General features: G+C 38.4%; 1 protein-coding gene across 1 annotated transcript in view; it reads left to right on the forward strand.

Annotated features, from left to right (window-relative positions):
- ITGA2 (integrin, alpha 2 (CD49B, alpha 2 subunit of VLA-2 receptor)) overlaps positions 1-13,301 on the forward strand; it is a gene marked incomplete at its 5' end in the record, with an annotated part of 48,237 nt that overhangs the window by 18,135 nt on the left and 16,801 nt on the right. The window contains 10 exons of the mRNA XM_010134490.1: positions 1-111; positions 567-732; positions 1,513-1,586; positions 2,989-3,127; positions 6,105-6,250; positions 6,972-7,115; positions 9,177-9,380; positions 10,183-10,319; positions 11,803-11,942; positions 12,881-13,032. The exon at positions 1-111 is cut by the window's left edge and continues 7 nt beyond it. Coding sequence (XP_010132792.1) covers positions 1-111; positions 567-732; positions 1,513-1,586; positions 2,989-3,127; positions 6,105-6,250; positions 6,972-7,115; positions 9,177-9,380; positions 10,183-10,319; positions 11,803-11,942; positions 12,881-13,032 — 1,413 coding nt within the window. The remainder of the gene's footprint in view (positions 112-566; positions 733-1,512; positions 1,587-2,988; positions 3,128-6,104; positions 6,251-6,971; positions 7,116-9,176; positions 9,381-10,182; positions 10,320-11,802; positions 11,943-12,880; positions 13,033-13,301) is intronic.

The raw sequence follows: 13,301 nt of genomic DNA on the forward strand, positions 1-13,301 counted from the left end.
GCCACAAAAGTAATGGTTGTTGTGACGGACGGTGAATCACATGATGGCTCCAAGTTGAAAACAGTGATAGGTAAATGCAATGAAGACAATATAACCAGATTTGGCATTGCCGTAAGTAATACTATGAATATATATATATTATTAATACTATAATTGTACATATTGTTACAATTTTTGAACTATCATTTTGTGGTGTATGTGTGAAAATTCATGTTCTGTACATAAACGGTGTATAATGCATGCGTTGTTACACCAGTGAGACTGAAACTAGGTGAAATTAATCTTTATGAATTAGTGAAATATTGGTGGTCTTTAACTGGCTGAAAAAGCAAAACCAGTATTACCTTAGCAACTTCAGCAGTTTTTGCCCTTTGCCTTTATTTATCATTTTTCCTATCTGAATAGTCCCTTGCGTAGGAATACTGACTGATAAGCAATTCAGTAATGCAAATGAAGGTTGGGGATTATTTTAATATGTAGAATATTTACACAACTAATACAGAAGGAAATGGACTAACACCATTATTTCCTTCACTATTGTTATTTTCTTCTTTTTTATACACAAGGTTTTGGGATATTTAATCAGGCATGAACTTGATACTAAAAACTTAATTAAGGAAATCAAAGGAATTGCCAGTCATCCAACAGACAAGTATTTCTTTAATGTGTCATCTGAGGCTGCACTGCTGGAAGAAGCAGGAACTCTTGGAGAGCGCATTTTTAGTATAGAAGGTAAAATACCCAATGTCTATGAAAAAGTTAGATCAGTTTTTTTCCTGGCTGACGAACTAAGGATTTTTTTTGGCTTCACCTTAGTGCTGTACTGTGAAAACAAGGGGCAGCTGAGCTGTGGGCTGCTCCCCAGGAGAGCTCTGTTCTACATAGGTGTTCCCCCAGCTGCCCCACCCCTTGAGCATGAGCTTCAAGTTAGTTTCTCCAGTTTGTAGCAGGCCCACACTGCTAATCAAGTCAAGGGTATCAGCTGAGCTCCCTGTCTTGGATTTTGCTGAGTACTCCCGCTGAATTCCCATTACTCAAGTCCCATGCATCTGGCTTAAGACATATTCCTGGATGTCTGGGTATTTTTCAAGCCAATTACAACAGTTTTTATAAGTCCTATATGATAATAAACATTCATGTTCTATTTGAAAGTTGTGAATATACAGTTATTAAAGCTGCTAATTTCAGTGTATTATTAGTGCTTCCCGGGAAACATAGATAAGACACAGACAAGACTGTGGAGACTGATCCCAGTCTTCTTTATCATCATCTACCTTTTTTTGGAAAAGGCTTATAGCATCGTGGCTCCATCTTATCAATTTGCCATTAAATACTCCAGATATTCTACAGTTTATCAGCTCTCAGATTTCCTTTGTTTATAAAGTTGGAAATGCTTTAGAAGAATTGGTGAATTTGGAAAAAAAAACATACAGCTCCTATATAGCTGTATTCAGAGACAGCAAGATTGGATCTCTTGTGTTGTTCTATTGTTAATTATATTTGTATTACCAGGTACAGATCAAGGTGATACATTCCAAATGGAAATGTCACAGGTGGGCTTCAGTGCATATTACTCACAAAAAAAGGTATGTGAACTTAATTATTTAATGGTACAAATAGATGTAATTACATACACATGAATGCTTGGAAATATAACAAAATAAGAGGTAATGAAAAACAATGACCAATTTTAAGTTTTTTTTTTACAAGCAGGAGGATGTCGGATTATCTTCTTTTTTTCCTTGAATGTCACAAAAATTACCTCTAATAGATGCTGCATATCTCAAAAATGCAAAAAAAAATTTAACATGTGAAGTTGAGTAGCAGTTTCCTTCATGTAATGATTTTGAAATGTGTTAGTCCAATTGTTTCAGTGTTTCAGCATGAAAAATTCAATTGCCCCAAGTTAGTAATTTGCAGTTGAACAACACAGAAGAATTGAAACCGGTTTGTAAATCTGGTATATTTTAGGCAGTCATCAAGATATAAGTGTATCAAGTCTGAAAAGAATTAGCCTAATATTTATAAAACTAGTAATATTTGTTTAAGGCATATTTCACTTACAAGTGAGAATAATAAATCAGATATATTTTTCATGCTATCAATTCTAAGATTGTTGTGACCAAATAGGTCCTCTTTGTAAAATTCGAGTGTGGTTTCAGCAGCTTTCAGGTAAGGGAAGGTTGTTTCTTTCACATAACCCTTAAAGATAAATGAAATAATTTTTTAAAAGTCCTCTGTACTTGCACAAATTGAAGTTTTAATTTACCAAGTACTTGATGCTAGGAAATGCCAGAAATTAAGAAAGATTTGGTGGTTTCTTCAAAATTACACATGCTGTTTTTACTGCACTTTTCTATAATGGTATCTCAGTTCAATAAAGAATTTTAATAATGTGAATTATCTAAACTATGTTTGTTTTATGTGTACGAGTCTAAGACTGAGTATTTCTATATTAAGAACTCTGTATAATAAGCCATATTAACTTAGGGTTTAGATTTACCTGTTCTCTCACGGACATCTCCTTATTTAAAGAATGAAATTTTACATCTTTTTTCCATCAGCTTTTATGTGCTGTCATTGGCAGTTTTGTTGTCAAAAAAGGACAGTTCAGCTTCTTTTTACAGTTTTATGTGATCCTCAGTCTTCTGAGAATCATGAGTACATAAAAGCATAGATTTGGTGAGCCAGGGTGGACAGGCTTAGGAAATTATCAGTGTTAAAATAAATCCATTTTATCTTCAGTTGCAGTGCCCTGGGAGCTAAACCAGTCAATTATCTTTTTATAGTAGAGAGGTGATAATCACTCTTAATAGGGCCATAAAGTCCTCCATGTAAGAGCTAGCTATAAGCAACTCCAGTCAACTGCTTGCACTGATTAGGCTGTACAAGACTGCCTTAAAGCAGTGATGTAGAAAATTACATCAAGTTTTCTCACACTTTTTCTAAAATAGGTTGTTCTAAAATGTTGAATTTTATTTTCTAAAGGATGTTCTGCTCTTGGGTGCTGTTGGGGCCTATGACTGGAGTGGAACAGTAGTTCAGGAATCTTCAGACAGATTCACCACCTTTCCAAGCCATGTGTTCGAGAAGATTCTACAGGACAGAAATCATAGCTCTTACCTAGGTAAGGGGCTGAAATACAAATCTGGAAATCTGTCACACCTAGTGATAGTCTGCTCTAGCGCGACTCCTTTTGAGAACTGATCTGAAAGTATGAAAAGAAATTTGCATCCAAAGATATTTACTGGTCAAGAGTTCATTGAATTACACCTTGTCGCAGGAGAAACTACCGAGGCAGTTGTGATTAGGCAGCAATCTTAAGATTTATTAATGGTGGGGAGTAGATCAAAGGGTTGATTTTTAGCAGTGCTTAATCACTAAGCAGTTTAAAATTAATAAGGTGATTCAGTAGAATATGTTACAGGCAAAATAGTGAGGTAGTTACAGATTCGTTGATGACAAGATTCACACAAACGTACTACAGGATATCCTTTTTTGATATATATATATGCATGATCACAAAACACGTGAACACACGGAGCAGAGTTATCTAGATCCAATGAAATAAATATCTGTCTCTGTCTCCACACTTGTATTAGTAAATGTGTATATTCAAACACATATGAAAGAGAGGCCAGCCCGTAGTTAAAATTCCTTTCTGGACATGAAAGCAAATACTCACAATGCTCCAGCAATCTCAGGGGACAATAACCGAGTCTCAAGAAACCTGACCTTGTCCTGGCCTTTCATGCAGTTTGTACCCAAGAGGTGTCCTGACTCAGAGGAGATGCTGGACCCAGCCTGCTGTGATTCAGGAGACTTCAAAGGGTCTTGCTTTAGGATCACTGTTTATAGGGCCCGAGATGATTGATGTTCGTCAGGTATTTTCTTACTCTGGCCCGTCTTTGATGTCAAAACATTCCGGTATTTTCTGCCAGTTGCGCAGCCCCAGAACTTGTTGATTTCCAATGTTTGGGCTAGCCTCGCTGTTGGCCTCGACCAAAGTGCCAATGTACCAGGCTGTCATGACCCAAGTACAGATGTACCAGGCTATCAGGAGAGGACTAACCCATTAGTGATAGGGAGAGCAGTGCAAGGCTGGGAAAGCAAGGATTAGTGCATCGAGGAGGTGCCTTAGTGTTCTGTTTTGCTGTCTTTTGCAATCTGTGCCCCTGCCTCACCCTGGACTGGTTTGTGGCCTGGGGAGCAGGGCAGACGGGGAGAGAAATGGCATCAGGTCTTAAGTGGGCTTCGGGTGACAGGGGGGACCATACCATGTTTTTAAAATTCTACTCGTATCAATGTGGTAAGCTGAAAAATAAAACCAGGCTTCGTCACAGGGACAGGAAGTACTGGGATTTAACAAGGCTGCTTAGTGCGTCATACTGATCATTATGGGTACCTTCTGTTGTAATATTTTTATGTATTTGCCTGATTATATGTGGATGAGAAGTTGATTGACTCGCTATTGTTCCATCTGTGCTAACTCTTTTCTTGACCTTTCCCAGTTCAGTTTATAGTTCTAGGAATATCGCTGCAGTTTAACAGACATTTATAACGCTCATATAGTTTCTGGTGCATGTTTTTGTGACCCAGTAAAGCCAGTCAGTTTGTTTTCTCAGTTCATTGAAACGTTTTCTACAAGCTTAGATCATGACTACTCTGGCAATTCATCCCTGAATAAATCCCTTGCTACATTAAGCACCTATTACTTTCTTATCCTTGAAGTTATTTAATGTGATACTATTTTTGCAACCAACATGCTCTTTTCCCAGTGGCTTAGCATTGCTTGCATTCAATGCAATGAATAAATCTAAACCTAACCTAATGAGCAGTAGCTCTTTTGTGTGTGTGTGACCTCTTCAGAGGTTCTATTTCTGCCTTTTCTAGAATAATTCCTAAAGGTCAGATGGTTTTCTTTCAGCGCTTCTTCAAAATGCACTTTTAGAGTATTAGTCTTAATCTTCTTGGAGCAAACAAAATGTTGTTACCTTTTCTGTCCCTTCAAAACCCTTCCATTTCCTTCTGTCCCCCAGTAAGAGCTCTCTGTACGGCTCTTCTTCACCAGCTTGAGGGAGCCCAGGCTAAAGGGCTCTTAGCAGATCACAGCTTGCTAGGTTGGCCCCTGTTCTGCACTGCACTCTCTCACTTCAAATGGCTGTATAATGTATTAATTAAGAACATGTGGCCTTAAGTTGCAGAATAGAATATTTTGTGGAACTGCTCTAGTTAGTCTCCAGTGATCTTTTCTTCTTAGAAAAACAGTGTCTGAACACAAATCTGAATTAGAGTGGTATATGTACTGACCAAGGCATAATCCTTTTTGACTTGCTCTTCATGTTGTGCTGCTGCTGCTGGCTGAAAACCTGCACATTCTGCCCAATCACTGTGATTTTGTTATTCAATTTAACTAGTCTTTATAAAGGATGATTTTGTTTTTTTCTGTTAAAATGATTTTGCTGTAATTAATCCACAGAAATGTAAAATATGTACTAATGCTAGATTTATAGCGCTAATACACATTTAAAATATTTGCAGGTATTAAAAGATGTTTTCTGAAAGCAAATAATGTTAGAATAGTGGGAATGAGGATTAAATTGTTCAAAGAAGTTCAGTCAACCTGAGCCCTGCAGCTGACAAGCTATTAATACAGCCGGCCCTATTCAGCCAAAGCACTGGGCTGTGGTTTGGCATGCTGTGGGAAAAGGCACTGCAAGCTTTGCAGAAGCTAGGTGTGCCTCCCTGGTTTTTGAAGGCTGGCCCGTATGTTTATCTCATGTTTCTCTTTTCTTCATTCCAAGGATACTCTCTGCCCTATTTTTCCGATCTCCTTCACAAGCATGACATTTTTGTGGTTTATTTTTTACTGAATAGGCTAAACTATTGTCCATGCTATTCTGCAAACCTGCTTCAACTTGATCCATGTGTCATTGTTCTCTGCAGAATACTACTGCAAATTCTGTGCGTATGTGACAGCTTAACCTCCTATCTGGAAGCATCATTCTTGACTCATCCTCTGCGCCTTCATGGATAACCAGTTGACGACTTATAGTTAATGGTCTCTCAAACATGTAAATGTAAATGTTGGCTTCTCTTCCCAGGTTATTCTGTGGCTGTTCTCTCAACTCAGAGCTCCATGTATTTTGTTGCTGGTGCACCAAGATCCAACTACACTGGCAAAGTAGTGGTTTATGATGTTGATAGCGGCGGTAATGTTGCAATTGTACAGTCCCAGAGAGGCGAGCAGGCAAGTGTATTTGGGTCATGAACACAGATTTTGCAGGCGTCTGGTTTTTTTTATTGACACAGCAGTAAACTGCAATGCATTTCTTTTGAAAAGTTCTCATTCTTGCAATGCATTTAGAATCTACTTAAACTTTCCTCTGCCACTAGAATATTTTAGTGAGGTTAACTGTAACTCTTAAAAAGTATTTTAGGAAATCATCCAATTAGGGGTAAAATAAAACATACAGAGCTACTTAATGTATCAGTCCGTCAACATTTCTAATCAAGAGAGACTCAGTGAGCTCTACTCTGCCTGAGAAGTTGTGAGAAGATGAATTCAAGAGAGGGATCTGGAAGCTCATTCTCTTTTTCTCCACTGGGAAAAGACCAGTGAGTTTAGTTTTGTTTTGTCTTTTTGTAAGACAAATCCGAGAGTAATCAGAGATTGGGTAGTTTCATGTGCACAGTCTAATTCAAAAAAATGTATCTCCCACAGATTATTCTCTGTGTTCTTACTGAGTGATAAAGCCATAACAGCAGCTACTGAGCAGAAGTAGTGGACACATCGTAAGAATATGATTCTTCAGACACTGGAGTATGTGATATAGTAATTTCATTCCAATGGGCAGTTTCAGGCATTATTTTTGGACTGTTTCTGTGTGTAAATTTTCAGAGTCAGGTGCTAAAACATTATATTTCACAAAATCCGTGTACAAACACAACTCTCTTACTGCTGATTTCAGATTGGCTCCTATTTTGGCAGTGTGGTGTGTTCCGTGGACATTAACAGGGACTCTGTGACAGATGTACTGCTTGTGGGAGCACCAATGTTTATGAATGACTTGAAGAAAGAGGAAGGGAGAGTATACATGTTTTCCATCACAAAGGTAAGAATGGCACTGTAGCAAAGCTGGAATCAGCTCGCTGCCTCTTCATCCATGATTAGTGCTGATGCTTCCATGTGTAGCTGGAGATATCTAATTGTGGCTCCCCGGACTGCAGTTTTACCAAGGAAAAAGCAATTCAAACTGCAGTAGTACTTGATGGCAGTGTCTGTTTTGTTAAATCAGAGAGTAATCAGAAGAGCGATCCCTGACCCCACAACCAGCTGATCCGGCAGACTCACTCAAGCCAGCATTGTTTAGGGCTAGCTTCTTTCAAAGCAGACTGACCACATGCATGCTAAAAAGCCTTTGGCCTGGGTTTATTCAGGCCCCCGAAGTCGCTATATCTAAGTGTTAGAAATGCTGTGAGTGGTGGTGTTGTAATGAGAAACGGAACATGTGGTTTTCCTAGGGTGTGGCATAAGGGCAGGGATAAATGGTGCCAAGCATGCCTGGTTAAAGGACTGTGGATGGAGCCCTTCCCAGTGCGAGCTCACCCATACTGCTTTTCAGGAGCAGCTGCAACTTTCCCCAGAACTGCTTCTGCATGTAATTTGGGAATAAGCCAGCTAGAACAGACCAGAATGAAGTAAATAAGCAAGGTAGTAGCTACGCACTACTGGGGGCCTGCTGGTCTAGGTGGCTCCCTGGTCCTGGTTTTAGAAACTGTGCTAGGCACTGTGCACAAATATTACACAAGGTTGACCATTTCTCTGAAAAACTTAGCTCGAGGCTTTTGCTAATTGATTGTTTGCCATTTTATTTTGGCAAATCGGATCAACACCTAACAGTTTTAATAAATGGTCTTCTGCCAGTTTTCTGCATTGTTTCGTAGACTTTCATCCAGGATGGTTGCCGTTACTTACGTTGTCTCCGTTGTTCAGTGAAGCTATGTTACTGATCATGCTTGACTGACTGTGGGTTTTTTTATTCAGACCTGTAGTAGGTGTTATGTATTATGTATTTCAGAATATCTGTGTTAACAGTCCTGAAGCCTCTGCCTCTTTTGAACAGTCTCTCAGTTAGTCATTGGATGTCTAGATATGCAAAGTAAATTAATACCTACCATCCATCATACAAAACAGAATGTGGCTAGGTAAATGGCAATCAAATAAATAGAGAGGAAGGACCATCCTCTTCAGTGACAGCTGAATCTGTACTCTAAGGCAATTTCAAGGTAGATGAAGGTGCTGCTGGCAGCTGACACTGGTCTGTGTGACTGTGGAATTAGGCATGAAATATGGAATAAAAGAAAAATTAAAGGGTTTTTTTTTAGGTTTTGAAAACTGAATTAATTGGAAGACTACACTTAAAACTTCTAGTCTTTGTCAAATGTTAGGTTTAAAATAATCTAAAAGTTTAGAATAATGAAAGAATGATCTCCTCTTTTTTTTAAAGAGCCTGGATTCGTCCAACTTGTCCACGTTGCGCAAATAATACTTTTCTAGTAGTTTTTAATAAATAACTTGGCTTGTCTTTCTAAAATTTTAAGCAAATTGTGATAACTGAGGTTAAAGATGAGAGCAGTATTTGCCAGAGAGTTGAACTTAAGCTAGTATAAATGTGATTACTTAACTACAAAGATCTCCAATCTTTCTTTCTTCATTGGCACTCAAGAGGTCAGTAGTTTGGACACATATTTTCTGCATTAGTTTAGTTAGGAAATTCCATTTCTGTTTCAAAGAATTATGTCCAGTTACATAATTTCCATTCCCTCTGCATAAAAACTGGTAATCCAAAACTGGAAACCATATTTTTCAATGTATTGTGAAACTTTCAGAAGGTCAGATGAGGACAGTGAGAGTATTTAAGCTTCATACATATGGTTATATTTGCTGTTAGTGCTTTGCATAGCATGCTTTGATTTTGCTTGCCAAGACTCTGAGACCTAGTGCAAACTGAATGAGGAACACAATGGTGAAGGAATTCAGGACTGAGCAGTCCAAGGGGAATGTACTGGAAAACAGAAACAAAAAACAATGCACATAGATACCACTCCTATGTCTAATCTAGTGCAATGATAGCTGTATTTTTTGCTTTTTCTTCTTGTTCCTTTTTTTAAAGGGAATTTTGGATCAACAAGAACTCTTGGAAGGTCCACAGGGGTCAGAAAACGCTCGCTTTGGATCAGCAATCTCAGTGCTTGCAGACATTGATTTGGATGGCTTTAATGATGTTGTAATAGGTGCACCACTGGAAAACCAAAACTCTGGAGCAATTTACATTTACAATGGATTTCAAAAGACTATACGTACCAAATATTCTCAGGTAAATAACTTTGTTGCATAATGCTGTACTTGGTACCTTTGGATCTGCTAGAGGAACACAGGGATGTTCTGTCTTAATTGGCTACTATTTCATCATCTTAAGGGAGTACTGTTATTCTCATGGCTTATTTCAAGTATCGTGCTTCTCCTTATTTTGGCTGTCAGTGTGCCCTGGTTCACGTTGTGGTGCTTATAACTGAAGCACACAGAGGAAAAGGACTTGCAAGATGCTCCCTCTGAGCCTCTTCTGATTTATGCTACCTGTGTAGAAAGTCAGCTTATTTCCTGTACGTTTTTTCACACCCGTTAATCAGGTTTTTAGCGCTGATGTACAGTAGTGAAGATTAGAGCAACTCCAACTCTGTAAATTATAAATATGTTGTATTAAAGAAAAAGACTTTCAAGGGTCTTTGCATATCTTATATGCTTACATAATGGCAATTTTAATGTCACTTTCCATGCAGACTTCCTGGTTGCAGAAAGTATTTTTTAGAACTCCTGTTAAGCGTCCTGTTCTTTGAGCTGCTCAGTGTGAGATGGAAAAAGTTTCCAGTAAGTACAAGCTGGAATACAGCAGTCAGTAAGTTAATCTACTCCCAAGACAGAAAAATCTAGTCCATTGTCTGCTCTAACAGGGGAGAAAAAAGCGCTTAAAAGCATCTGAGAAAACATCTAGAAAACCATTTTGTTTAAACAATACATTGCACATACAGGGAGTATCACTGAAAATCTGTTGCTTAGGCTGCTGTCTACAGGCATAAGCACGCTTATAGCAAACCCAGTAACCAAACTCTCTTTCCCAGAAAATTTTAGGATCAGATTCTGCTTTTGGACAACGGCTCCAATTCTTTGGAAGATCAGTAGATGGCCATAGAGACTTAGATGACGATGACATTACTGACATATCAGTTGGTGGTGATGGAAATGTCGTTCTGCTATGGTTGGTAAACTCTTTTAGAAAAGAAGCACTTAATGATTTAGATGCAAGTTTAGCATTTAGTTAATTAAACAGCAAGAACAAACAAACCAAAAAGCTCTTTCCTTCCATGTGTTCAGAGCTAACACACTTCCTGCCTCATCACTGCTATTGTAGCTAGCTGAAAACCAGCATTAGACTAAACCTCTCTTAAGCAGGTATCATCAAACCATCGAAAGCCAAGGCAGCATGGTGGGGCAGAGCCAGGGCGTGTGTGGAGAAGCCACATGGCAGGAGCGGCCAGGAGGAATCTGGACAGAGCTGGGAGAGCCAGGAGATACCCCTGCTTGCTGCTGCTGTGCAGACATGTGGTCCAGAGGGAAGGGGCAGCGTCAGGGAATGGGCCTTGCTTGACAGTATTTGTAACAGCAGGTAGTACTTTACTAGCCACAGTATAATTTTGATAGCTGAGCCTGAGACAGATGAAACCACTTCCGACACTACTTGCACGACCTTTACTGGCTCATAGAAGGGAGAAAGATGTCCTGCAGAGTAAGGACAGAGAACAGCGAAAGAGTAGGCACTTAGTTCTGGAAAGAAACCCAACTTTCTGGCATGTGGCCTTTGCCAGAGCAACCTGAGTACTTTCACAAAATAAAGAAGAATTCACAGATACCAAATCTTCTGCCTGCCTGAGTACTTTCTACTACTTGCCTAAGCAGCTAAATTAAAACATGGCTTGCTTTCCTATCTGTTGCCTGTCTTCTTGCCTGAGGGTCCCCATTGTAAGGAGAAAAACATCACTGAATTGGTACTTATTTCATAGTGAAACAAGATTATTAAAAATGAATGGTCAATTTGGACCTTTGACCCACAGTAGAACTGCTGATGGTGCTGGTGGAAATTTCATTAAAGAAAATTACGCTTCTTGGAGTACCAGCATTTATTTAGATTTGATTAGCGGATTTGATTAGAGATTTTCTTTCACTGTGGCATTTAGTCTGATTAATGAGTTTCACTTTTGATTAAAGTGTTTGTTTTAAATGCAGGGTTCTTTTGAAATTGTTCTTCAAAATCTTGACTAATTTAATGAAAACTGGTTTTCTGAAAAATAAATTACTAATTAAAATGAAGAATTACCCTCTTCACCTTCCCAGAAGAGCTCAGTAACTTACCTAAAGGAACAGAAGAAGGTTACTTACTGGGAAGGTTACTTATTGGGCTTTGGTCTCTGTTGTCTTAAGGGAAGAACTAGAGCATTAGAATAAAAATACTGATTATACTCTAATTTGACATAATAAATGGTTTATTGTCATTACTGAGAACTATTGTATCAGCAAATTCACTTAAATGCAAAAAAAAATTAATTTTACCAGTGCTGTTAAAAGATGTTTACATTGGGAACCAAAAAAAATCTGTGTTACATTTACAGATAGTAATAGACAACAGCTTCTGTGTTACCCAGTGCTCATGAAAATCAACGTAACCTTTTAAAAACATTTTTCAGGTCACGAAGCATTGCAAATGTGTCTATAACTGCCTCATTTAAACCTGAGAAAATCAGTCTGCTGAACAAGAACACAGAAATAACTGTCAAAATATGTTTTCAGGCTACTTTTAGACCTGCTAAGAGAAATAATCAAGTGGGTAAGAGTATTTCAATGACTTCTCTTATATGAGTTTGTTCAGAAGCCCATTATTCAGATGGGAAGTGGAAATTCTAAAGATATGTTAGATTGAATGTCAAGAAAGGCAAAATCAGTATAAAACTTAAGCGCTTCAGAAAGTGTTTTTAAGACCTACTTTCACCACTGGCGCCATACTCTTTGTAAAGTGAGGAAATAACCATATAAAGGAGGGCTGTATACTTGCTGTTCAACAAAACCCAGAAAATTTATTAGTGAAAAGCCGATTTTTTTCAGCCTGCTGGTTTCAACTGCAGACTTTTCTTCTGTCTTCAGGAAAAAAAAAAATTTCATAGGCTCAGTGCAGATGTCAGTGGGAAGAAGCTCTTCTTTTCAGAGGACAGGAGAAGCCCAACTATTTCTGAGACTAGCACTGGCCTCTCATGAAGCTATTTAGTTAAATGGACTGCTTCCGTGCTGTGTATAGTGCCTTTAGGAGCTCATGATTGTGAGCTATAAAATAACAGTGAACTTCCGCAGCGTATTAGTCATAATACCAAAAGACAGAAATTACGATGTGATTGAAGAGAAGATTCAGATTCGTTACAATCTCCTCAGAGTTCAGAGATGTTGTTGCAAAGCCCCTTCATATAGCGTAATCCCGGCCCTGCTGACTGGCTTCTTGCCTGAGCTGCAGACTCAGACATCTGCAGTGGACACTGGACTGATTGCCATTTAATGTGCTCTCTGTGGATGAGAACTTATACCAGAATTTAAACCCGTATGACTGCTTTGGAAAACACAAGAGAAATTTTTTTCATTTTGAGACTGTTCAGCAAGCTACGAAAAAAGTCAAATATTTAGTGTGGTTTGGAAAGCCTGATTGCTTTGTCATGTTAAGCATAGTAATGAGATCACGGACAGTCATACTCAGCAAAAAATGTACTGTTACTTTTGTAGCTATAAAGTACAATGCAACATTGGATGCAGATCTCCAGTCCTCTAGAGTGACTTCTAGAGGATTGTTCAAAGAAAATAATGAAAGGTACATGCAGAAGGATCTTGAGGTACGTCAGGAGGAGAACTGTGTTCATGACATCTTCAATGTACAAGTAAGTGCAATTGCAAGCAGTCTTATATGACAAAAATTATCAGAGGAAAATGCTGATGAATTTTATGTCTGAAAGATTAATTTCACTTATGGAGTAGTCAGTGATCTAAGTTTCTTAAATACTCCAGAAATGAAAAATACATGGTAAGATTCTGATTTCAAAGAAACTAATAACTGTCAAATTCAGCACAGCTTTTTAGGATGGAAGAGGCAGTCCTTAATGATGCAATTCAGCTCTGATACAATAGAGAGCCCACAGTCCATAGTTTC

This window comes from Buceros rhinoceros, unplaced genomic scaffold, assembly GCF_000710305.1.
Source record: "Buceros rhinoceros silvestris isolate BGI_N320 unplaced genomic scaffold, ASM71030v1 scaffold4264, whole genome shotgun sequence".
Classification (NCBI taxonomy): domain Eukaryota; kingdom Metazoa; phylum Chordata; class Aves; order Bucerotiformes; family Bucerotidae; genus Buceros; species Buceros rhinoceros.